This window comes from Bidens hawaiensis, unplaced genomic scaffold, assembly GCF_021521415.1.
Source record: "Bidens hawaiensis isolate Kalapana, Puna unplaced genomic scaffold, B.hawaiensis_p1.1 tig00419509_1, whole genome shotgun sequence".
NCBI lineage: Eukaryota > Viridiplantae > Streptophyta > Magnoliopsida > Asterales > Asteraceae > Bidens > Bidens hawaiensis.
In genome coordinates, this window is record NW_027504884.1 from 303,880 (window position 1) to 326,929 (window position 23,050).

Here is a 23,050-nt window from a genome sequence, read left to right on the forward strand (position 1 = left end):
TATATACAAATAAATTGCTACAGTTTTAGTGAAACATTAACAAACCGTACTTTGTATAGCAACAAAGCATATACAAATCATATACAATTTTTTGTATTTGAACTAATAGCTAGTTTCCCTAATCATTGATGAGACAATTTGATGCCCAGTTATTGCTTTTACTATTACATGCAATTCACAACAAAAATAACCAAACTAACCATGATTTAATACCCAACACTTGTCTCATTCATTCAGTTCAATTTGTACATTCATAATCAGTCAAATAGATCGAAAGAGAGAAAAAAAGGAAAGAAAGATTGGCTAAATTCATTTCAGCTCGATTTCAAAATAATAAAGCTTTTGTATTCATATGTGACATCCATATTGCTAATCAAAATACTGGACAAGAAGTGTTCCGGTTCTAACCGGTCTATACGAAATTAGTCACTTTGACCTTCTACCTAACCCGCTTATGTTTTTGATCTTGTAAATAAGGTTTTTTGGTCAAAATAACCTAAAATAATCTGATCAATTGGTTTCTACCCAGGTCACTAATGTTTCTGATCATGTATCATGGTAACATCCAAATTTGTCATTGACGAATGGGATCTATTGCACGCAACTTGGAACAAAATATAAACCAAAGATTTGTGAGAAGAGTAAATAAGTCATTTGTGCAATTATAATCAATAAAATGGGTGGTGCAATGAACATGACTTTATAATATGAATCAAACTCCTTTAGTTGTAATTCACAATAAGGCTAGATAATGAATGGATTAGATAATGATAAGACTAGATACGAAATGTTTTAAATCTTAATTAAATTTTAGTTTTAAATTATTAAATTTAATTAGAAATTATAGGTTAATACATGAGAGTGCCACTTGGCAAACTATTAGATCAACTAAGGGGTTTATAGTTCAACCAATATTTTTATTTATTATAATAGTAGATCTCCATTGAATAAGAATGGGTGAACCTAGTAAAGAAACCGGTTTCAACGTGAACCAATACGACCTAAGCCCATCGGGTTTAGGGTTTGAACACCATGCACGCTATATATATATAATAACAATGTTATTATTATTACTGCATGCCACCAAACCAAACCATTTTATTTTGCACACCGATTAACATGTCGTGGTGATCGTCGTGGAGAACGCCGCGGGTGCCGCGGCCGCCGTCGTCGTGGCAATCATACGTGGATAACCGGATGATGGTCAAGCTCGAAGGCAATCAACTGACCTCCGCCGTCATCTTCGGCATACCCAACAATCGTATTTGGGCTAAATCCTCCGATTTTCCTCCGGTCAATTTCATTTCCATCGAAATTGCATTTGACCTAATTGATTTGATTTGATTATTGCCTGCCTGCCTTGTTCGGATCTGATCTGATCTGATCAATAGGTGACCTAGATTTACATGATAGTTTTACTTGACCTAGATTTTATTATATCTATATCCAGTTGATTTCATGATTATTACGGAGTATTTCTTACTTGGTTGTTTATTAATAAATAACTTATGGAGTACTAATTACCTAAGGTCATAAGAGTGTTTTTTTAGTGTTTGTGATTTTCCTTATAAGTTGCGGTGACAATCTTGACCTAAACCCTTTAAGATGGTTTTAACTAAATGAGTCAAGATGAGTCATTTGAAATTCCATCTTTTTATTTTCGGGTCAAAATGGGTCGACAAGTTAAAAAAATGGGTTGATGTGGGTTAGTGTCTTAAGAAAATGTGGCAGGTTTCGGATCGGAACGGGTTGTCGTACAAGACAGGTTTCGGCATGAAACGGGTTCGGTTCAGGTTTCAAGCCAACACGAGTTTTCACTCGTTTTTTTAGTTTCTTTTTCGTTCGGTTTGAATTCCTTTTAGTTTCGTTTTGATTGATTTTTTCGATTTCGATTGATGTGGTTCGGTTTGGCTTTTTGTTTCGTTTTCATCTTTTCATTTGGTTTCGGTTCGATTGGTGTTTTTTTTACGGAACGAGGAAAACTTAGTAAATATTTTAGTGTTTTTATTTTTTTTTATTTATGATTTATATTTCGAGTAATGATTTTTTAATTATTATTTTTGAATACCTTTTTTTGAGGGTTTTTGATGTTAATAGAAAACCCCTAAAAAATTCAAGAAAATATAATAAAAAAATCATAATTTAAAACATAAATAAAAAACAAAAAATCTTAAAAAACTAAAATGTTTCCGCCGTTATTCTCGTTAAAAAAACGGTCCAACCCAAACAAAAAAACCCATTTTTTTAATTTACCTGTTCTGACCCAAACTCGTTTCAACCCATGACTCGTTCGACCCAACCCAACCCATTTGCCATCTCTGCTTATAAGTAAAATAAGCAGTTTCAAGTTACTTATTCTAAACCGTTTCTATTAAGAAAGAAAGCAAGCAAGAAATCAATGCTAATGCTTCTGTTAACACACAAGTGTTGAAACTTACTTAATTAAATGCACTTGTTAGCCAATGTATACCTTTTCGCCTTTTGTTGAACTAATATCTGTTGATGTGCAGATTACTTATAATGAACTTGCCGCAATCCTCAATGTCTTCAATGAGCCCGGCTCACCTGCTCCAACCGCCTTACACCTGGGTGGGACCGAGTATGTGGTGACTAAATTCGAGCCAGGAGCTGTTATCCGTGGCGAAAAGGATCAGGTGATTAGTTTTCTTTCTTTCTTTCTTTTTTGGTTCCAACAATCGACATTGGTTGAAGTTTGACACTAGTGAAGATATTGTTTTTCCTAGTGATTAACTTTTCTTTGCCTTGTACTAGTTTTCTTGCTTTCAAAATGACCATGTTACCTGCATTCTTTTTTAGGATATTTTGTGGGAAAATGTATGTCAAGCTCATGGTTTAAAAAGGCGTTCCGAGGCGTGACTCGAGGCTTATGCCTCGGCAGCCTAAGTGGAAAAACGCCTTAGAGTCTTAGCCTCATAAGGGTATACTGAAACCTAAGCTTCGACCTTTGCGAGGCGGTGAGGTAGCCTCACTAAGTCACTAGAAGTTGTAAAATATGTCAATTTTTTTTTGTTGAATATGATATTAATGGAGCTACAAGGCACTTCTCGACTTCCGACGGCTAATTTCCGGCGCTGGGAGCATGCCAGAAACCTACCGGAGGTTGCATGAAGAAGTAGAAGCTGCATGAAGAAGCGTTTTAGCCCTTTAATAAAGTATCAGTATTTTAGTATTTAACCTTCTATCTAACACAAGTTAACATTTACTCCCTAAAAGTTGTAAACTTTTACATAAAAAGTGTAAAATTAGTTTGTGTACCTTAACATTTAACCCGTTTATCTTCACTAGTTTATATTCAATCCATAAACTAATTATAAACTTTTACATAAAATTTATAAAACTAACATTATTTATATAGATTATACATTTTTAATTTTTTAATGTTAAAAGTGTGATTTTTATAGATTATATAAGTATTTTTGTTTTTTTAATTATGTTCTGAGGCTTACGCCTTGAGAGTCTAACAGAAAACGCCTCGAGGCTTGTTTCCGCCTTTTTAAAACTTGGTCAAGGTCACTCATGTTTTTGGTTTTTCTTATCATGCTTATTGAAATTACTTTATTGGCCATTTTTAAGTATGTATTGAGTGAGTTTCATCTATATATCAAATCTTGTCAATAATTCCTAATAATACTCTAAACGCCCTTCAAGTTTCTGAAAAGAAAATGATACTTTTGTATACAGGGAAACTTTGGTGTTACGATCAAGAAGACAAAAGTGACTCGGGTCGTCGGCCTCTATGACAAGGACATGGATCCAAAAGATTGTAAGATGCTTATTGAACATCTCGGCGACTACCTGATTGACCAGGGCTATTAGTATGTTTCGTCTTAACATCTTCGTTTACTTTACATACATTTGCATGAATGGCGGGTCGTTTACTTATGAATGGGTAGTTTTTTATTAAAATTTTAAAGATTGAAATTTGTCTCATAAAGATCCTGATAATTCTTTTTTATAGTTTTTGTATATTTAGTAAGTCTAATGACTAGAATTGTTTGCAGGGAAACATTGCTGTGTGACAATGTGTTGAAGATTAAAAACCTTAAACTTTTGAGTTTTTTGCATGGAATTTGGGCAGTCTTGTGGTTTTTTTTTGGTTCACCAACAGTCTAGTGAATGTTATCTTTTCGGGTTTTTTGGGGTAGAATTCCCGGTATGAGTACTTGAACTTGCCTGAATTTGAATGAATGTTTTTCTTGATGAATGTTATTACTTTTTGTGGGAGATTGGAGGTTTTGCCATGTGAAGTTGCTGAATCAAAAAGATAGATTCCCATTATATATATTAAAAACCATTTTTACATAACTCAGAGAATCAACTATTCATCAATGTACTCAAATCTATGCTTATAGTACAACTTATTATTGCACCGGCTTTTGCCACGTAGGTACCACGGATCGGTACCTTGCGACACCAGTTTCAACTTCATAATTATCAGCTCACCCATTTACTTCCTCCGTTTTTGACTTGAACATCGCGCGTCATCTACATATCTCCAATGTCGAAATTCTCCCCTGGATACGACGGTTAAAACTTTTAAGCTTTAAGGATAACAACATAAATACTTTACTTTAAGCAATCTAACGTCAAATATAATAACTTAAACAAAATCATTATATTTTAGGATACATAAGTAGTTGGTCACAAGATTTTTCAAAGCAAGCGCGCAAGTCCAATTTGTTGTCTTAACCCTCGGATTTGAAGCTTTTTAGATTGTATGTTTCATCAATCAACCACTCCTTGTTTGTCAAACAAAGATAAACAAAATACACATGCTGTTATTTATATGAATAGGTTTCAAATGTTGTTATATCTATGTAGTATCTTGCTTGGTTGTCTCAACTACATAAAAAAGTTTCTATACTAGGATTACTAATTTGGATCATCTTTTATGTTATGAAATTTGTTCATAATACAAAATGTTTATACGTAAAACACCGTGTTTTCTTTACTTTAAGTACTTAGATATTCATCTATTATAAATAGAGGTAAAACAGTGTTTTTTTAACCAATTAGTTGCCACCACCTTCTGCTTAGAAGAGTCAACACAACGACTTACGTGTGCATACTACAGTATTACAGTTAGCAACATCGACGATGCCCACTTAAACCAATTAGTTGCTACCACCTCTTGTTTAAAGGAGCTGACGCAACTAGTTAGGTTTGCGCACCCTCAAAAGCGAGGTCTCGAATTTGCTCATTGTTATTCATCTTTTGTTCCGAGTTTTTTTCTTAAATGCCTCCTATATTCTATGTATTTTACATGTGACAAAAATAGACTAGAATCCCACCAGCCTAGCTAGTTAGCTCGCCTACCATGAGGCCTATATTATTCCTCTAGATTTAACATCCTTTCTTTTTCTTTTCTTTTTTCTAACCGCCAACAACCAGAATTGTCTACATACTTCGTATGGGGTGATCTCATGGCAAAATGCACTGTCAACTGACCTAATTCACTCGCACGGAACTCTTAATTGCCTCCAATTTATCTTCAGTTTCGGGGAAAATACTCCCGCCCAAATGCTCACTGATGGTAAAACCCGAACGCCCTCAGTATTAAACTGACAAAGATCTCAGTCTTCCTTCATTGAGCTACCCATACCCCCCTCCAAAATATTGTTTTTCTATTATAATTATTGTTATCTTTTTCTAATCTCTATTTAACATTTTATTTATATTTTACTTACTTTTACAATTACTATTACTAATTTAAATCTTTAGCACACGCGTCCTACCTCATCATGGGGGATAATATTTCTTTTAATAGAAAACTAACGTTCTCCTAAATATTTCAAAAATCCACATATACACACCATATAAATTTTCGATTTTAAAATATAAAGGATGTACCATACTATGCTTGTAAATGAACCGAACGAACATGAACAAGAGTATGCCCATGTTCTTTCATTCAATTTTAAATGAACACGAATTGACGAACATAAACACTTAATCGAACAAATATTTGTGTTCATGTTCGTTCATTTAAAAAATAAACATGTTCGTGTTCATTTATTTCAAATCTACATTAATAGTTCACGAACATAAATTAATATAATTGAACAAAGATCAAAAAACATAAATGACCACATTTAAAGAAACAAACAAACAGATATAAAACATTAAATAGATGATTCATCCAAAGTTTCATTCAAGAATGAACATAAATAAACAAACATAAACGAACGTTCACGAGCATCAATAAACGAACGAAGCACATGTTCATGACCGCTCGTTTAGATAAATTAACACAAACGTTTTGTTCCATTTCATTCGTTTATTAAGTGAATGAGCATAAACAAACTTTTTGCTGAACGATTCACTAACAACTCACAGTACATTCGGTTCATTTACAGGCCTACACCTTACCACCACACCATGTCTGACGTCCTTAAAAACAAGAGAAATTACCCTAAAATTTAAAGAAATAAAACATGTGTTACTAATTTAGAAGTGTATATGATCCCATACCTATTTAATAGGATAAAATGCCAACGAGTTTTTGCTAAACTAGGGAGGGGAAGTGAAGATTTGTGATGGAGACTACAATTAGAGGTGCACAAAAACCTGAATTTAGAACCGGACCCGAAAAATATACCCGGGTACCGTTTTTTATACTCGTGTTTTTAATATCCAAACTCGTACCCGACTCTAACCGTAGGGTATGAATAGGGTATGCATTTCAGTACCAAAACCCGTACTCGGAATCAGACCCGATTTATACCTGGTAATACCTGAAAACCGGAACCGGAGTTTTCCAATACCCAAAACGGGTTTTTTAAATACCCGATCTATACCTTAAATTACCTAAAAAATATCTGAAAAATACCTCTAAAAATGTAACCTCTTAAATAATCCAATCTATACCCAGAAAAAGGCCCTAAAAGAGCCCGGAAATTGGGTTTTTTCAATACCCGATAATAGAGTATTCAAATACCCGGTTTTAGAATACACGATTTTATACCCGACCTGAACACGAACCTGAAACATAGGGTATGACTTTTAAAGACAATACTTGGACCCGGACCCGACCCGGGTATTGCTAATACCCGATTTTCTAATACCCGGTTCCATACTCAAAACCGGGTATTTGAAAAACCCGATCTGTGCCCCTCTATCTACAATGTCTCAAGTTCAAATCCAATTCCAAACAAGTTTTACCACAGTGAGTCTACGAGGCAGGATTCCCCGAAACAAAAGATGGTGAACTTGGGTTATCCAATACTATTTGCGTTTACAAACATACGAGGTCAATGCTATTGGATTACCTCAGGTAGTCGGACAGTGTTCGTTTATCAATAATCTTTAATTTAAAAAAAATAGATGGTGGTGTAAGTGGGGTATCCTACAAGAAAACCCGACCCATGTTATTCGGATCCAATCTCCTCCTCCATCTTCCCCCTTTTTAACTCTTTCTTCTTCTTCTTCTTCTTCTGCTTCTTCTGCTAATAATAATAATAACAACAACGTCTGCACGTCCTCCGTACAACACAGGTTTATAAATTTACATTCTCTATACATGTTTATATCTATATCTATATTTACAAATCATCTGGCCTAATTAATTATCGATTCATCTCAATACGTTCATCAAATCCGCGTTTAGTCCGTACAGTTACATCTCAATTTGATTGATTTCTAGGGTTTGTCGACTTTATTTATGTGAAAACACTAATATTATTATTATTTGTAATTAGTTGTTTAGTTACAGATATGAAGCTTGTTAATTGTAATTATTAGTAGTTATATGTATATCTTAGTTACTTGCTTGATTTTGATTTTAGAGTTTCATATGTTATGCATACTCTAGGTCAAATGGATGATATTATTATTATTATTAGTTAGTGAGTTATACATGTGACAAATTGCTAAATAAGTTTTTTTTTCTTTGTACCTAATTTATTTTTACTCTTTTTCCATTAATAATGACTTGAAGTTAGTGATCACATATAGATTATATGTATGTATGTACAACCAAAGTTATCAAATGAGCCTGAGGAAAAAAAGGCGCACTTAAATAAAAGAAATATTATGTATATGAAAAATTAAACTATTCTTCAAATAAAATAAACAAAAGCTATTATATAACATTTAATATCATCTAAATAAGGGGTGTTTGGGTGAGCTTTTAAAACTTGCTTATTTGCTTGTTGAAAAGCAAAACGTGTTTGGCAAAGCTCCTCCAAAAGCTTCAAATTGGAGCTTTTCAAAAGTTGTTTTTTCTTTTTAAAAAGCAAATAAGCAAAAAGCAGTTTTAAAAGCTCTCCCAAACACCCCTTTAGTACCAAAAGTTATAAAATAGTCAAGATTTAAAAGTAATTTCAGAACTTGAATAATAAAATGTGTCAATATAATGCCTTTGGTCTCTCCTAGATCTAAGTTTCAATAGCACTCCTTGTGTTTCTTTTGCTTGGCTTTTAGTGTCTCATGTTATTAGCATAGACAATGTCGAAGCGCTCACCTAGGAAATAGAAGCGCATTTATTGAGCCTCGCCTGAAAAATGGGCCTAGGTGCAAGAAGCGAGGGCTTTTAATAACTATGTGTACAACATGGCAGCTATTAGATGGCAGTGAAAGAATCTGGTCATGTAAATAAGGTTAAATTTTAATAAATGCAAGTTAACTAATGATTTGAAACTTTTGTTGCAGCAGTTTAACTTGCCATCATGTCTTGGTGTACCATTGAATCTGATCCCGGTATGTTTTTCTTATTTGAGAATCCAAATTCTGAATTGTTTGATAATTTGAGTGAGATCAAAGAGAAGAACAAACATAGATCATGAGAATTGTTATTAAATATATATTATTGATCTAGTTTGAAATTTAGCTGTTATTAATTGAACCAATCGTCTTATCTTCCAGGTGTTTTTACCGAACTTATACAACAAATGCAAGTAAAAGGAGTGCAGGTATTGTTTACTTAAAGTATATTCCTGTTCTGTTTTTTTATCTTCTCCCCATTCCTCACTAAAGGACATAGGCCTGTAAACGAACTGAAATTGAACAGTTCATGAACCATTTGGCAGGAAGTGCGTTTATTTCATAATGATCGAGCATGAACACATGTCCGTTATTCATGAGCGTTTGTTTATTTAAATTTCTTTATGTTTACTCGTTTACATTTGTTTGTGCTCGTTTGGTTACATTATCCAAGTTCCCTTGTTAATACAGTCATTACATTTTTTTGGCTCATTACAACTTAGTATAGTTTTTATAAGTTTTTAGGCCCAACATATTGTTCTTCACATTACTTTTAACTAGTTTTAGCTTGGTAATGTTCGTTCATCTGTGTTCAGTTATGTTCGCTCGTTTATGTTCGTGAACCGTCTGTCTATACTGTTAACAAACGGACACGAACATGTTCATTTTTCTAATGAACCAAGCACAAACATGAAATTCGGTTTGTTTAATCGTTCGTGTTTGATCATTTCTTCAATTAAGCTAAATTAGCAAACACGAACACACTCAGTTCGTGTTTGTTTACAAGCCCAGTAAGGGTCCCGAATTAGTTTAAATCAAACTCTAAATGTCTCTATATCTGTAAATTACTTATTGTTTGCAATGTTTCTGGTAGTTAGAAATGAAAATCACACTCTTTTTTGTGGGTTTTGGAGAATTAGAAGAAGTGTTAGTTAGGATGTTTCTTAATTATATTATCATATTATGTCTAATGATAATGCTGAATATATATATCTGTATATATACATGAAAAGTTTTTAACATGAAATGGTTATGCAGGTTGAAGAGTTATACTCTTTGGATATTGATTCGCTAAACAATCTTAGGTAAATTGTTAATCTTTCATGCTCATAACGTAATAACATTACCTCAAATTCCATATTGATATTGATTCTTGAATTGACAGGCCCGTTTACGGGTTAATATTTCTATTTAAATGGCGCGCTGGTGAAAAAGACGACCGTCTTGTAATCAAAGACCCAAACCCTAATTTGTTTTTTGCTAGCCAGGTTAGTTTATACAACTACAATTTGATCGGTAAACAGTTTAATTATTATTTATTAAACAAATCGAAATTTCAGGTCATTAACAACGCATGTGCCACTCAAGCCATCCTCTCGATCCTCATGAACTGTCCCGAAGTTGATATCGGGCCTGAGTTATCAGCCCTAAAAGAATTCTCCAAAAACTTCCCACCCGAACTCAAAGGGTTAGCCATCAACAACAGTGACGCGATCCGAACTGCTCACAACAGTTTCGCGAGGCCGGAACCATTTATTCCCGATGAGCAAAAAGCAGCTGGAAAAGACGATGATGTGTACCATTTCATAAGCTACATACCGGTAGATGGTGTTCTATATGAGCTTGACGGGCTGAAAGAGGGGCCCATTAGTTTGGGCCCGTGTACTGACACAGACTGGCTCAAAGTGGTCCAGCCCGTTATCCAAGAACGAATCGAGAAGTATTCGCAAAGTGAGATACGGTTCAACCTCATGGCGGTTATCAAGAACCGGAAGGAGATGTACACTGCTGAGCTTAAGGAGCTGCAGAGGCGGCGGGAGCGGTTGCTGCAGCAGCTGGCTGCATTGCAGGCGCAGCAGGTGGTGGATGGCGGGAATGTGGAGGCGTTAAACAAATCGCTTTATGAAGTGAATGCGGGGATTGAAGGCGCGACTGAGAAGATATTGGTGGAGGAAGAGAAGTTTAAGAAATGGAGGACTGAGAATATTAGGAGGAAACATAATTATATTCCGTTTCTGTTTAACTTTTTGAAGATTCTGGCGGAGAAGAAGCAGTTGAGACCGTTGATCGAAAAGGCAAAGGAGAAAACGAGTAACCCGAGGTAAGTTTTTTATTTAATGTTTTCGGTTATGAGTGGAAACTGTGTTTCTGTTTGAAAAGGATGCTGTAACTTAAGGCAAAGGAAGATATTTATTTGGATTGTTTTGTGGAGTTTTAAGGTTGATGTTAATGATGTGATAGTATCTTTTTAGTAATTTTATATCCGTTTAAATTTATGAATCTATGATTTTATGAATAAGTTTGTTGAATGTGTTTATATATGAATACTCATTCACCTTATTGGTGCTCATTGAGTTTACCAGTAATAGATTAACAGGTAAATATGATAAAAGAGATAATATAGTCAAACCAAACTGAAAATTTTGGTTAGACAGCTTACCCCTAACTTGTTTCAAGCATAGTTATCAAATGCGATAAGCGCTCGAAAGCGTTGAGGCTGGGTCTAGCGCCCAGGCGATAAGCGCAAAAAAAACGTCCGATTTAAAAAAAAAAAAGCGCACATTAAAAAAACAAAAAATTTAACTTAAATAGAACATTTTATGAAGAACAAATACATTCATTCTTCAAAATAGTTTATATAAACAACCAAAAACCAAAAAGTGCATAGTAAATAAATAAATCTGAAATTAGGGAAATAAGAACAAACTTAACCTGTAATTTTTAATTTCTTGATGATTTTGATGATTTTGTGTGATATAATATAACCCCTTAAATAGTGTAGTGTTAGGGGACTCCTAGAGAATAGAAACAAATAATTAAAGAGAATTTATTACGCATGGAAGGTTTGGGAAAATAAGACTGCGCATTAAATATCTGTTGCATGCTAGTCGCGCTTAATGCGCCTGGCGCTTTAAATGCGCTTAAGCGCAAAAAGCGTGCGCTTTTAATAACTATGGTTTCAAGGCGTTTTTCGGTATTGGATGTGTAGGTTTGAAACATTTTGAAGCATCTGAGTGGTGGCTGGTTATACGGCCCGAATGGATGAAACCATGTGTGAAACTGCGGTTGAAATTGTGTATGGTTACCAAGTTTCAAAATAGTACAAGGTTAAAATATGACAAACTGATAGATCGATTAGTTCGTTGATGCCATAATGTACGGGAGTTGAATGATAAGAAATGGCATCGATGGAGGGGCCAAACCCGGGTGGTTTCGTCCATGATAAACGCTAGGACTCCTGTTTATCGCTGGTTTAATTTATTTAGGGGGGGGGTGTTTATTTATTTGTTTTTTTTATAATAAAATTAGGGCTCTTACCTTTGTAAATGGAGACCTAAACCTTTCGAATTGGATTGCTCGTTTATGTAATCGTATATTTTCATAGGGCTGTATCACTCGTTCTTAACTGGATGGTCCAGGGAAATCGGGAGATGAGGGGGATGTGGTTTTGTGATGAGGTGCCGATGAGTGGGCAATGGTGTCCGTGCAAAAGGGTTGACTGAGACAACATTTCCCAATGAAACGGGTTAAAATAGGCTTGTGTTAATTTCTAAACGGGTTGAAGTTAGCCGGTGTTATTTTTTAAATGGGTGAGAATGGATATGTATGGGGTACAGCACCCAACACCAAAAATAAAAACCGACGTCTGCACGTGCATAATCGGACTGTCAATACGTGTGTAATGTCATGCGTTACCTAGCACGATACACACGTAAAGTGGCATTGGGTGTGTAATCCAACACCAGTAAACACCTAACCCGACGCAGATACCTATTGTAGGGGTATGGTACTAAACCCGGCTTACGACCTTAATTTATTATGTCTGGCTTATTTTATTATATGGACTAATACAATATTATTAGGCTGAGGGGGTTTTGTGGAGGTAACCCTAACTGGGCCAGGCCCATTAGGGTACCATGATGGTGGCCATGAGGCTCCCTATATAAGGAGGTCTCCACCTCCTTATTAAGGGTTGTTGTTGTTCTCAATAAGAGCCACCACCATAACCATTTTTGTGTCTGTAAACAAGAGATCCTCGAGATTTCTTAGCAGTCACCTCCACACCCCCAAAAAGCCATTGCAGATCTCAAGCTACTGGAGAAGAAGATCGAGTCGTGGTTCGTTCATCTCGAAGACCGGGGAACATCGTCATGGATCAGGTCAGATTCATTTCATGTTTCTTCATTGGCGCCATCCGTGGGACGGCAACGAGCTACCCTTCGATTTTCGTCTCGGTTCTCAGATCTGTTCATCCAAGGAAAATCCAGATCTGGAAGTTTACAGAAAAATGCTTCAAGATTTGTTCTATTAAAGCTCAAAAAGATCCATAGATCTAAAAGATGCTTCCAGATCTGTGCAAAAATGAAGCTGAAAAAGATTTGTAGATCCAAAAAATAAACTACCTGATTCGGACGGTCAAGCCTCCGGATCTGTGATGGTTTTAAATTCTCTCCACTCCGAGCTTCAGATCTATCTAGATCTGGTTTACAGATCTAGATCTAGGTTATAGATCTAGCGAACAAGACTCCCGACGCCGTGCATGCGCGCCCGCGAGTCATCACTCCGCCGCCATGCATGCGCTTCCGCAAAAACCCACCATACGGGTCGGAAGACAACTCCATGCCTTTGGTTTTGCGCAGAAGACTTCGCCGCCATGCACGCGGAAACCAACATGTGGGTTGGAAGACGACTCCATGCATTTGGCGCAGAAGACTCCACCGCCATGCATGCGCGCCCGCGAGTCACCACTCCGCCGCCATGCAAGGGCACTGCGGAGGATCAAGATTCTGCTACCATGCATACGCGCCACCGGAGATCAAGTCTCCGCTTCCATGCATGCGCAATGCCGAAGATCAAGACTTCGCCACCATGCATGTGCGCCCATGAGTCACCACTCCGCCGCCATGCATGCGCACTGCCGAGAATCAAGATTCCGCAGCCATGCATGCGTGCAGCCGGATCAACACTCCACCGCCCGTGGAAGGTTTCGTCACCATGCATCCGCGCGTCGCGGCTGATGCACTACCATGCATGCGTGCAGCCGCGGATCAACACTCCACCACCTATAAAAGATGTGCATTCAACTCTTCGCCATGCATGCGCACTCAACTCTCCGCCATGCATGCGCGCTCAACTTTCAGCCGCTATGCATGCGCGCCCGCGGATCACCACTCTGCCGCCATGCATGTCACATCGGAGGAACACTCCTCGCCATGCATGCGCCGCCTCGGAGGAAGCCACATTGGAGGAACACTCCGACGCCTTGCATGCGTAACCCCGCGGATCAACAACCCGCCATCATGCATGTGCGCCGCCTCGGATGATGTATTCCGCCGCTATGAACAGGCGCCCTGCGAAACAACTCCCGCCATGCATGCGCGCTCAACTCCCGCCATGCATGCGCGCCCAACCCCAAAAAGACATTCTTAATCGCGGAGAAGGTGACAAGAAGGAAGGCGGCGGAGAGCCTAACAGACCTTTACCAAGAATATGGACTCCCCTCATCAAACTAATATGCGTTCTATTACCTTTTGCATACATGTTTCACACTTCCCTTTATTAATTTTGAGCAATATGACAACATTGTATTGACATCAAACTAAAAATAAAACGAAATAAAACATACATGCGCGAGCTCCAAGCGCAGACGTGTTGACGAGTTTTAACTCTAAAACGTCAGGGCCTTAGCCCAATAATATGAGCCTTAGCTCAAATTACTCATAGCATCCATCCTACGTATTGCGCAGCTGGACCATAAAAATACCTAAGCACAACTAAGGCAAAACACATGCCAAAGCATAGTTGTTAAGGTCTCAGGTCGGGGCCGCGCATGGGATTATAATGGATATAGGCAGAGTAACACATACTGACACGTAAAGGCTAAAAAACTCATTCATAATTCCCTATTATAAATGCACGATAACGTCGCGCAAAAGAGGAATAATGAAATGCCAAGGCACGTGTCAGCATATTCAGAATATCGCAAAATAACTTGAAATATGACAACTGTTAAGGATTAAGTAAAAATAATTTCCTTACAACCTTGTTCAAGTTTCAATGTGTAAGCATACCTTATATTCAACAAGCACACGCATGCGCCACCACGGTTCGATACACCGCCAACACGCATGCGCCACCGTGGTTCGATACACCGCCATCACGCATGCGCCACCGCGGTTCGATACACCGCCATCACGCATGCGCCACCGCGGTTCGATACACCGCCATCACGCATGCGCCACCGCGGTTCGATACACCGCCATCACGCATGCGCCACCGCGGTTCGATACACCGCCATCACGCATGCGCCACCGCGGTTCGATACACCGCCACCACGCATGCGCCACCGCGGTTCGATACACCGCCACCACGCATGCGCCACCGCGGTTCGATACACCGCCACCACGCATGCGCCACCACGGTTCAGTACATCGCCACCACGCATGCGCCACCGTGGTTCAATACATTTCCACCATACATGCGCACAGTCGCGGATTAACATTCCGTCAACATTCATACGCGCCACGATAAGTGAATCTCGCCACCGCGTAATGTCATTGCGCCACCACGCGTACACGCCACCGCGGATAACCATCTGGCCGCCATGGTGCATGCTACCATGCATGAGTTCCACCGCCATGAAGCAGCAGCGCGCCATCACGCATGCGCGCTGGCGCCGAGCACACGAAGGTCTGACAACGTCTCCATCTCTGATGCATGTCAACACCAACCAACCACATGCATTGACGATTCGTTTTAACCAAAGGGATGGAATTTCGCGCAACGCGCGTACAAGAAAAGAAAAAGAAAAAAAAAGCCCTATTAAAAAAGCAAACTATTAAGTCTAATACCTATCTTACCTCGCTCGCGCTAGACAAGACACACATTAGACTGGGGGGGCTTGAAGGGGTATGCACCCGCCTTAACATCGAGCGGGGCGGGTCAACCCACAAGATATAGACAAGAGGCTTGAAATCAGGATGTCATGAAGACAAAGCCAAAACCTATGCGCAAGCGCATGAAACATCTGCGTGTGGCGCATATCACATATGCTCACGCATATCACATCTGCGTGTGGCGCATATCACATGCTCAAGCATATCACATCTGTGCATGAAACATCTGCGCGTGAGAATAAAGAGAAGACCTTGCGCATCCCCGGGATAGGCGCATAAAGGACAACACAACAAATGAGACAATAGTCTAATCCAAATCAGGATAAGGACAACCATGATTGTACTCATCAGACAACTTTCCAGAAGGTATCTTTTAAGAAATAAAGAATGTGCTGATGTTGACAGCTGCCAATGAAGGGTGGACAACTCAGCAAAGCCCATGTGCCACCACGTGATGGCACATGGGTCAGGTAAAATACCTTGGTCAGAGAATAATCAATGAAAAAGCACCAGGTGTCCTAAGTACACGTGGCGCGAAGCAATAGGAGGAGGCCAAAAAGGCCCTAATTGGGTCTGAGCCCAATCATTGGAAACCCTAATACTATAAATACCACACCACCTCAACAGTTGGAGCCAGGCAAGAAAATATATTCTAAGTCCTTTACTCATTTTCACAACACACCGCCATGCATGCGCCCGCGGACCAACACTCCGCCGCCATGCATGCGCACTCACGGATCACCACTCCGACGCCATACAAGTGCGCTGCGGACGAACTCTCCCGGCCATGCATGCGCCGCGTCGGAGGAACACCCCGACGCCATGCATGCGCAGTGCTGAGGGTCAAGACTCTAACGCCATGCATGCGCACGCGACTCTCCACCATGCATGCGCGCTCAACTCGCCGCCATGCATGCGCGCTCAACTCGCCGCCATGCATGCGCGCTCAACTCCTCGCCATGCATGCGCGCTCAACTCCTCGCCATGCATGCGCGCTCAACTCTCCGCCATGCATGCGCGCTCAACTCTTCGCCATGCATGCGCGCTCAACTCTCCGCCATGCATGCGCGCTCAACTTTCAGCCGCTATGCATGCGCGCCCGCGGATCACCACTCCGCCGCCATGCATACGCGACCTTGGATCACCACTCCGCCTCCATGCATGCGCGCACCGCAGATCAACACTCCGTTAGACGAACACCGATCACCGCGGATCATTATGAACGCCGCGGGTCACCTATGAACATTCGCAGGTCACTAATGCAAGTCAGTGGGTCAAAACGACGCGGGTCGCCTCTGCAACCTCATGAAAGCTCCAGCATCTGTGGCCACGTGAAACATCCGACGTATCAATTATGGACCCTACGAAGTGACATTCACTCCCGTTACCACTGACCACATGCACGCGCCGCGGGCTGCGACCAAAGCGCCGCCTGCCTCTGATGGTAGCAAGAAAAGCTGCGGACGGGTAAATTTCAAACAAAACTACGGGTATCGTTTCCGGCTCCTAAGGCCACGCGCCAAACTTAAAGGTTGGGAATCCTCATAAACCCATAAGGCCACGCGCCAAGCTTAAAGGTTGGGAATCCTCATAAACCCATACGGCTACGCGCCAAACTTAAAGGTTGGGAATCCTCACAAACCCATAAGGCCACGCGCCAAACATAAAGGTCGGGAGCCTAATAATATCCCACATGGCCACGCGCCAAACATAAAGGTCGGGAGCCTAATAATGTCCCACATTGCCACGCGCCAAACATAAAGGTCGGGAGCCTAATAATATCCCACATGGCCACGCGCCAAACATAAAGGTCGGGAGCCTAATAATATCCCAAACGGCCACGCGCCAACGTAGGTTGGGCACACCTCATAATTTGCCCGAGGATGGGAACCTTGTAATACATCCACTGTTAGTTTATATGTTTTTGCAGGCTCGGCTACGAGTCGTGCAAGCACCTATGACATTATTATTATTATCTGGCCGTTTGTGCCTCCATTATTATTTTGAAGACAAGCCGGGATAGTCATCCTGCGTAGAAGAGGCCCTTGTGGGCCAATCATTATCATCATATTATAGCTCATAAGCCGCAACTCGCGCATGCTTCATTATTTTATAGCTCGTAAGTCGGTTCGCGCGCAAGCTTCATAGCTCGTAAGCTGCCTCGCGCGCAAGTTGCATTACATTATTATCGAGATGCGCACTCTATCTTTTATCAGGCCCCGCGCCACTATTGTTATGATGCGTGCTATATCCTATTCATGCCAGTGCACCATCATTATCATAAGGATCACAACATGTCACCATCATGGAGAAAACCTCTCAAAACTCAAAGACAATAAAGACAAGGCCGAAGAAAGGGGAAAAAACCGCCTCATATCCTAACACACCTTATGAAGTCCAGCGCTCCACCTAAACGCTTGCACGCCTAGGAGCAACACTGGACTTGGGGGGCTTGTAGGGGTATGGTACTAAACCCGGCTTACGACCTTAATTTATTATGTCTGACTTATTTTATTATATGGACTAATACAATATTATTGGGCTGAGGGGGTTTTGTGGAGGTAACCCTAACTGGGCTAGGCCCATTAGGGTACCATGATGGTGGCCATGAGACTCCCTATATAAGGAGGTCTCCACCTCCTTATTAAGGGTTGTTGTTGTTGTTCTCAATAAGAGCCACCACCATAACCATTTTTGTGTCTGTAAACAAGAGATCCTCGAGATTTCTTAGCAGTCACCTCCACACCCCCAAAAAGCCATTGCAGATCTCAAGCTACTGGAGAAGAAGATCGAGTCTTGGTTCGTTCATCTCGAAGACCGGGGAACATCGTCATGGATCAGGTCAGATTCATTTCATGTTTCTTCACCTATGTAACGCATAAAGTGAGCTTAAAGTGAAAAAAAAAGTTCATTAGAAAGTGAGCATATAAAACGAGTATGAGTATAAAAGTAAAGTTGGAAAGAAAATGAACTTATAACGAATAGAACTTTTAATTAATCTAAAAATAAAGTTACAAAATACAAAACACTTGAACCATCCGTGGGGCGCTTTCCACCCCCATAGTGCCCCCGGGCGCTTCCGTGCTATGGACACCATTTCGGGGGGGGGGGGGGGGGGGGAGGGGGCCTGCACAGTGCTTGGTGGGAGGGGGGAAGGGTTGGTTTTGATTAGTAGGTATTTTATATGTTATTTTGTTTATAGATAATAATAATAAGGTAATGATTGTTGGGGCTCCATCCACTACAACCATTTTATCATAAAGCCCATTTGCTGACGTGGCGTCACATGTCGCACAACGCCCACAAAGGGGCTCAATCCACTACACATGATCTTAAAACAAAAACGTCATAGTTCTTCTTAGACATGTGGGCCTGATCAAATAATCCTGACCATACTTGATTAGTTCATTAACTCATTAAGGGATGGACCAATTATCCTGATAAAAAGAGACCTTACTTTTAATACTCTTTTAACATGTAGCACAACCATAAAGACACAATAGTCAGCATCAGAAACCATTTGAAATAATTAAAACCTTCAATCATCTAAAAGTTTACATTATTATCAAGTATCCCGAGTGACAACATCCTCGATCACAACAAGAGAAACGCGAAAGACATTTCGAAAATATTTACAACACGCTCCTAGCCCGGCTACAACATTATTGAAAACGAAACATACCCTTCGGTCGGTTAACCTCAACCACTGTTTGCGGCCCGTTAACCATTTTTAGTAGCCACCCTGTATGAACGTGTTCAAACGGTTGAGCTCTTCTCTGTGTTCACTCACCACAGCCCGAACCACGTCTCCTATGGAAACCATGCCCTGCATTCCCTTCTCATCTATCACCGGAATATGCCTGATACGGTTATCTGACAACTCACAATGTTAGAGGTGTCCAAATCAGGCGGGTTGCATAAAATATCAAAACTTAATTAATAAGAGTAAACTATGCTTTTCGTCCCTGTGGTTTGACCATAATAACCCTGTAGTTTTTTTCATGATTTCAAAGCAAGTGGTTTCTGTTTCTTGTCATTTCATCCAAGACACTAACATTGTTAAATGAAAGGGTATCTTAGTCTTTTTTTACATCCTTTGTAAATCCATTTTATTTCAGGCAATGAACTTTCTGGTTGCTATTTATTCTATTTTCTTAAAACATAATCCATCTAGTAATAAACAAACAGTGTTAGGCGTCATGGATTGAAATTTACAGGAACGGAAACCAAACAATGAAATCGTGAAAAAAAAAACCACGGGAACTATAAGCGTAATTACTTAAACAGCAGTTATATAATACTTATAATAAAATTAATTTCAGAGGATTGCACCATTTTTAATAGTTTGACCTGTTAATTACCTGTCATTAGCTGCATTGCTTTCAGAACTTTGGTGTCAGGCGTCACGGTAATAAGTTTGTTCTGCAACCAAAACCATACATTAAATTTTTTTTCTTGAGACAAAATTAAATAATTAATCAATCGATTTTGTATCATCAAATTTCATAAATTTTATACCTCTTCAGTCATGATATCTCCAACTTTGGTTGACTTTGATGATCTGCCCTGAATGATGATTTTCCTGAGATAATCTAGAAAACAGGCACGTTTAAGTAATAAACGTTGCATTAAAAACATTTTTATTAATAACATGTAATTCTTTTTCTAATATATTTTTACCTCTTTCTGTGATAATTCCAGCAATAGACGATTTCTCGCCAGGTTTAACGACAACCAAAGCACCAACATTGTGTTGTGTCATCTGCAACACATGTTTCATTGGTCAAACAGTCAATCACATAAAAAACGGAACATTTTATGTTTTATGTGTGAAACATCATACCGATTTGACAGCATCATACACAGAGTCTTCTGTGGTGCACCAGAGCCATGAGCCATCTGCACCTTTTCCCTTTGCTTGCAGGACATCTGAAATTTTGGTGCTTTCAAAACCTTGTTCTTCAATCCGAGCTGCTGTAGTTGACTCGTAGCGTGACATCATTAATGGTCTGAGCGGGTTCATTAGCCGAACATGTTGCAGAACTGCATTCTTCACAATGCTTCCATGTGACACGAATGCCCTAATTCCTCCTTGCATCTTCCTTAACTATTTCAAATGATATCAATGTCAGATTAACCCTCAACCAAATCAAAAGACCAATGCAGTTGATAATTATGATGCATATATAAACCAACATTCATTCATTACCAGCATGTGTGATTAATCATTATACGCATCAATATATACAATAAGAGAAAAACAAAATAAGTTTAAGTGCAGTTTGAATGATCATTCGGTTTTCACATAAGGCAAGTCTCATATACAAATCATAACAACAAAACAATATGATCATAGTAGTTTCAACGCATTAATGAACTGTTTGACCATTAGTCAGTGTTGTAGAACTCGCTAGGAGCTAGTTGGGCGGTGGGTACAGACTAGCGATTAATCGGATTGAAATTTATAAGTAATTTTTCAAAAATTATATTCATCTACAAAAATTTTCAAACTAATTAACGGAAATGGATTATATTTTCAAATACTTCAAAGACGTTGACCATTTTTGACCTCGAACAATTCATGCTGATTCGGACTGGATTTGACCGCCTTTGACCGACTACCTATTATTGAGTCCGATTAGCTGAAATTGCATCGTCACTCACTAATCGATTACCGATAAATCGCCGCGATATTTACAACACTGCTATGAGTGGAAGAATATTGACTAAAGTCAAAGCTGTTTCAAGTTTGAATAGTTGGCAGAAATTATGTACTAACTACTAACACTTAACAAAGCAAGTTGAGCTAGAACTTATACTGAATCAAGAGGTGTAATATTATTATTATTATTATTATTATTAAACAGCATAAATATAAATATCAGAACAAAAGTAATCAAGTAACAACGGTACGTACTAGTTCGTTAGCTTTAAACTTATAGTGATCTAAACTCGCATCAAATTAATTAACCAGAGAGATTTAAATAATAATATTAATAACAATTAGATCCGTTGATCATCATTTACATGATCAATTACAGATCCACGGTTCATATATATACTGAAATAAAGCCTAAAATAACCAAAATCTTCAGTTATGTACACGTACGAAGTGAGAGATCAAATTTGAATGCATTTACAGAAGAAATTGATTATTATTATTATTATACCTGATTAATTGGAGAAGATGACACACACAGTAGCAAAATAATAAAAATAATAATAATAATAATAAAGCAAAGAAGTTTTGATTAAATGCAATGAAATGGTTTTGGTTTTCAGTAGGCAGGCAGGCAGCCCAAGGTTTATCCGGTTTGTAGTGTCTTTTTTAAATTACCAACGCTTTTGCTACCCTGCGTCTCATCTACACGTCTCTTACCATGCACCTTCACCTATAATAATTTAATAAACAAAGTACTACGACTAGTTCAGTTTTTTATTGTTGGATAATACTGCCACTTGTTGTAAGCAGCCCTTACTTTTATGTACATTCAAATATTAAGTAAACTCTTATTTTCATTGACGTGGTTTGCTCAGTTATTTTATTTCCGTTCAAAAAACATATTTTTCAGCATTTACGTATGATTCGTATATGTTATTCTCACACCATTTAGATTATTTTAACATCAGGTGTGCCTATAATGCTCGTATACAAGACGTATAGATGCACGAATAATGCTTAAAAAAACATTTTGACATGAATGACAAAACTGATCAAAATATGTTAATGAAAAAAAGCAGTTCACTTCTAAGAAAAATACTTTTAAAGTCCTCAAAATCAATATATATAACAAAAGTATAGCAACTTTACTACTTTATGCATCTCTTAAAAGGCAAGATAACTAAACTTGTGATACATGAAAAGCTAAAAGTATATATAAAAGGTGACATTAGAGCAAAACCGTCTAATACATAAACACATATTGCAGAAACACTAGTTTAACCCTCGGCCTAATAACTTAGTCATTAGGTTAATGTTTAGTCTTTCTCACGGGGGTTGAGTATAATCCGGCATATCTGAGTAGCTTTATCTACAAAATAGAACACTGTGAGCTCGTTACGAGAAGGAGATTGGGAGGGTCTTCTCGTAACCACCATCCGACGTGCGAATAAGTACGGGAGTACAAGTTATCTCGGAGCACTAGTGAGTTATCGCGTCATGGTGCAGATCCTTTTATCGTTGGAGGTTGAGTGGTATTTATAGCCGGATGAGAGCAGAAAATGTGTGGATCGTCTGCCATGTCAGGAATTCCACCAATCAAAGAGCTTGCACGTGCCCAAGGAAAGTTGGTGAATAAAGTGGTTGGCCTAATGGTGGCACTTGTACTATGTAGTACTATTGACAATGTGTTGTCAGTTCCTTAATGACTGAGTGTCATTTTCAATAAGATACTTTCTTTTTTCATCATATCTAAGAAGATCATCGGTGTCAT

At 38.9% G+C, this 23,050-nt stretch overlaps 2 protein-coding genes across 3 annotated transcripts; one reads left to right on the forward strand and one right to left on the reverse strand.

Annotated features, from left to right (window-relative positions):
* The first annotated feature begins 8,305 nt into the window (after positions 1-8,305).
* Positions 8,306-10,971, forward strand: LOC143609183 (ubiquitin carboxyl-terminal hydrolase 2-like). Its single transcript, XM_077084010.1, has 5 exons — positions 8,306-8,718; positions 8,884-8,930; positions 9,760-9,806; positions 9,887-9,989; positions 10,062-10,971. The coding sequence occupies exons 1-5, from the start codon at positions 8,688-8,690 to the stop codon at positions 10,824-10,826; spliced, it is 993 nt and encodes a 330-aa protein (XP_076940125.1). The 5' UTR covers positions 8,306-8,687; the 3' UTR covers positions 10,827-10,971.
* Positions 10,972-19,159: 8,188 nt separating this feature from the next.
* LOC143609171 (CBS domain-containing protein CBSX3, mitochondrial-like) lies at positions 19,160-21,812 on the reverse strand. 2 transcript variants are annotated; one of them, XM_077084001.1, is made up of 6 exons: positions 21,788-21,812; positions 20,461-20,715; positions 20,298-20,379; positions 20,136-20,209; positions 19,979-20,039; positions 19,160-19,490 (listed from the first exon to the last, which is right to left on the reverse strand). In XM_077084001.1, exons 2-6 carry the CDS (start codon positions 20,713-20,715, stop codon positions 19,348-19,350), a joined length of 615 nt encoding a protein of 204 aa, XP_076940116.1. In that variant the 5' UTR covers positions 21,788-21,812; the 3' UTR covers positions 19,160-19,347. The 2 variants fall into 2 exon arrangements, with proteins under 2 accessions (XP_076940116.1, XP_076940115.1); XM_077084000.1 differs by having other exon boundaries at positions 20,461-20,724; positions 21,788-21,808.
* Between the last annotated feature and the right edge of the window lie 1,238 nt (positions 21,813-23,050).

What these genes read in the sequence shown, in the direction of transcription:
- LOC143609183 (XM_077084010.1), top strand. Translation starts at nt 8,688, where the DNA reads ATGTCTTGGTGTACCATTGAATCTGATCCCG. An exon ending in TGCAAGTAAAAGGAGTGCAG is followed by an intron (nt 8,931 to 9,759) that starts GTATTGTTTACT and finishes ATGGTTATGCAG; the next exon opens with GTTGAAGAGTTATACTCTTT. An exon ending in GATTCGCTAAACAATCTTAG is followed by an intron (nt 9,807 to 9,886) that starts GTAAATTGTTAA and finishes TTGAATTGACAG; the next exon opens with GCCCGTTTACGGGTTAATAT.
- LOC143609171 (XM_077084001.1), bottom strand. Translation starts at nt 20,715, where the DNA reads ATGCAAGGAGGAATTAGGGCATTCGTGTCACATGGAAGCATTGTGAAG. An exon ending in TGGAATTATCACAGAAAGAG is followed by an intron (nt 20,210 to 20,297) that starts GTAAAAATATAT and finishes CCTGTTTTCTAG; the next exon opens with ATTATCTCAGGAAAATCATC. An exon ending in AGCAATGCAGCTAATGACAG is followed by an intron (nt 19,491 to 19,978) that starts GTAATTAACAGG and finishes GTGAGTTGTCAG; the next exon opens with ATAACCGTATCAGGCATATT.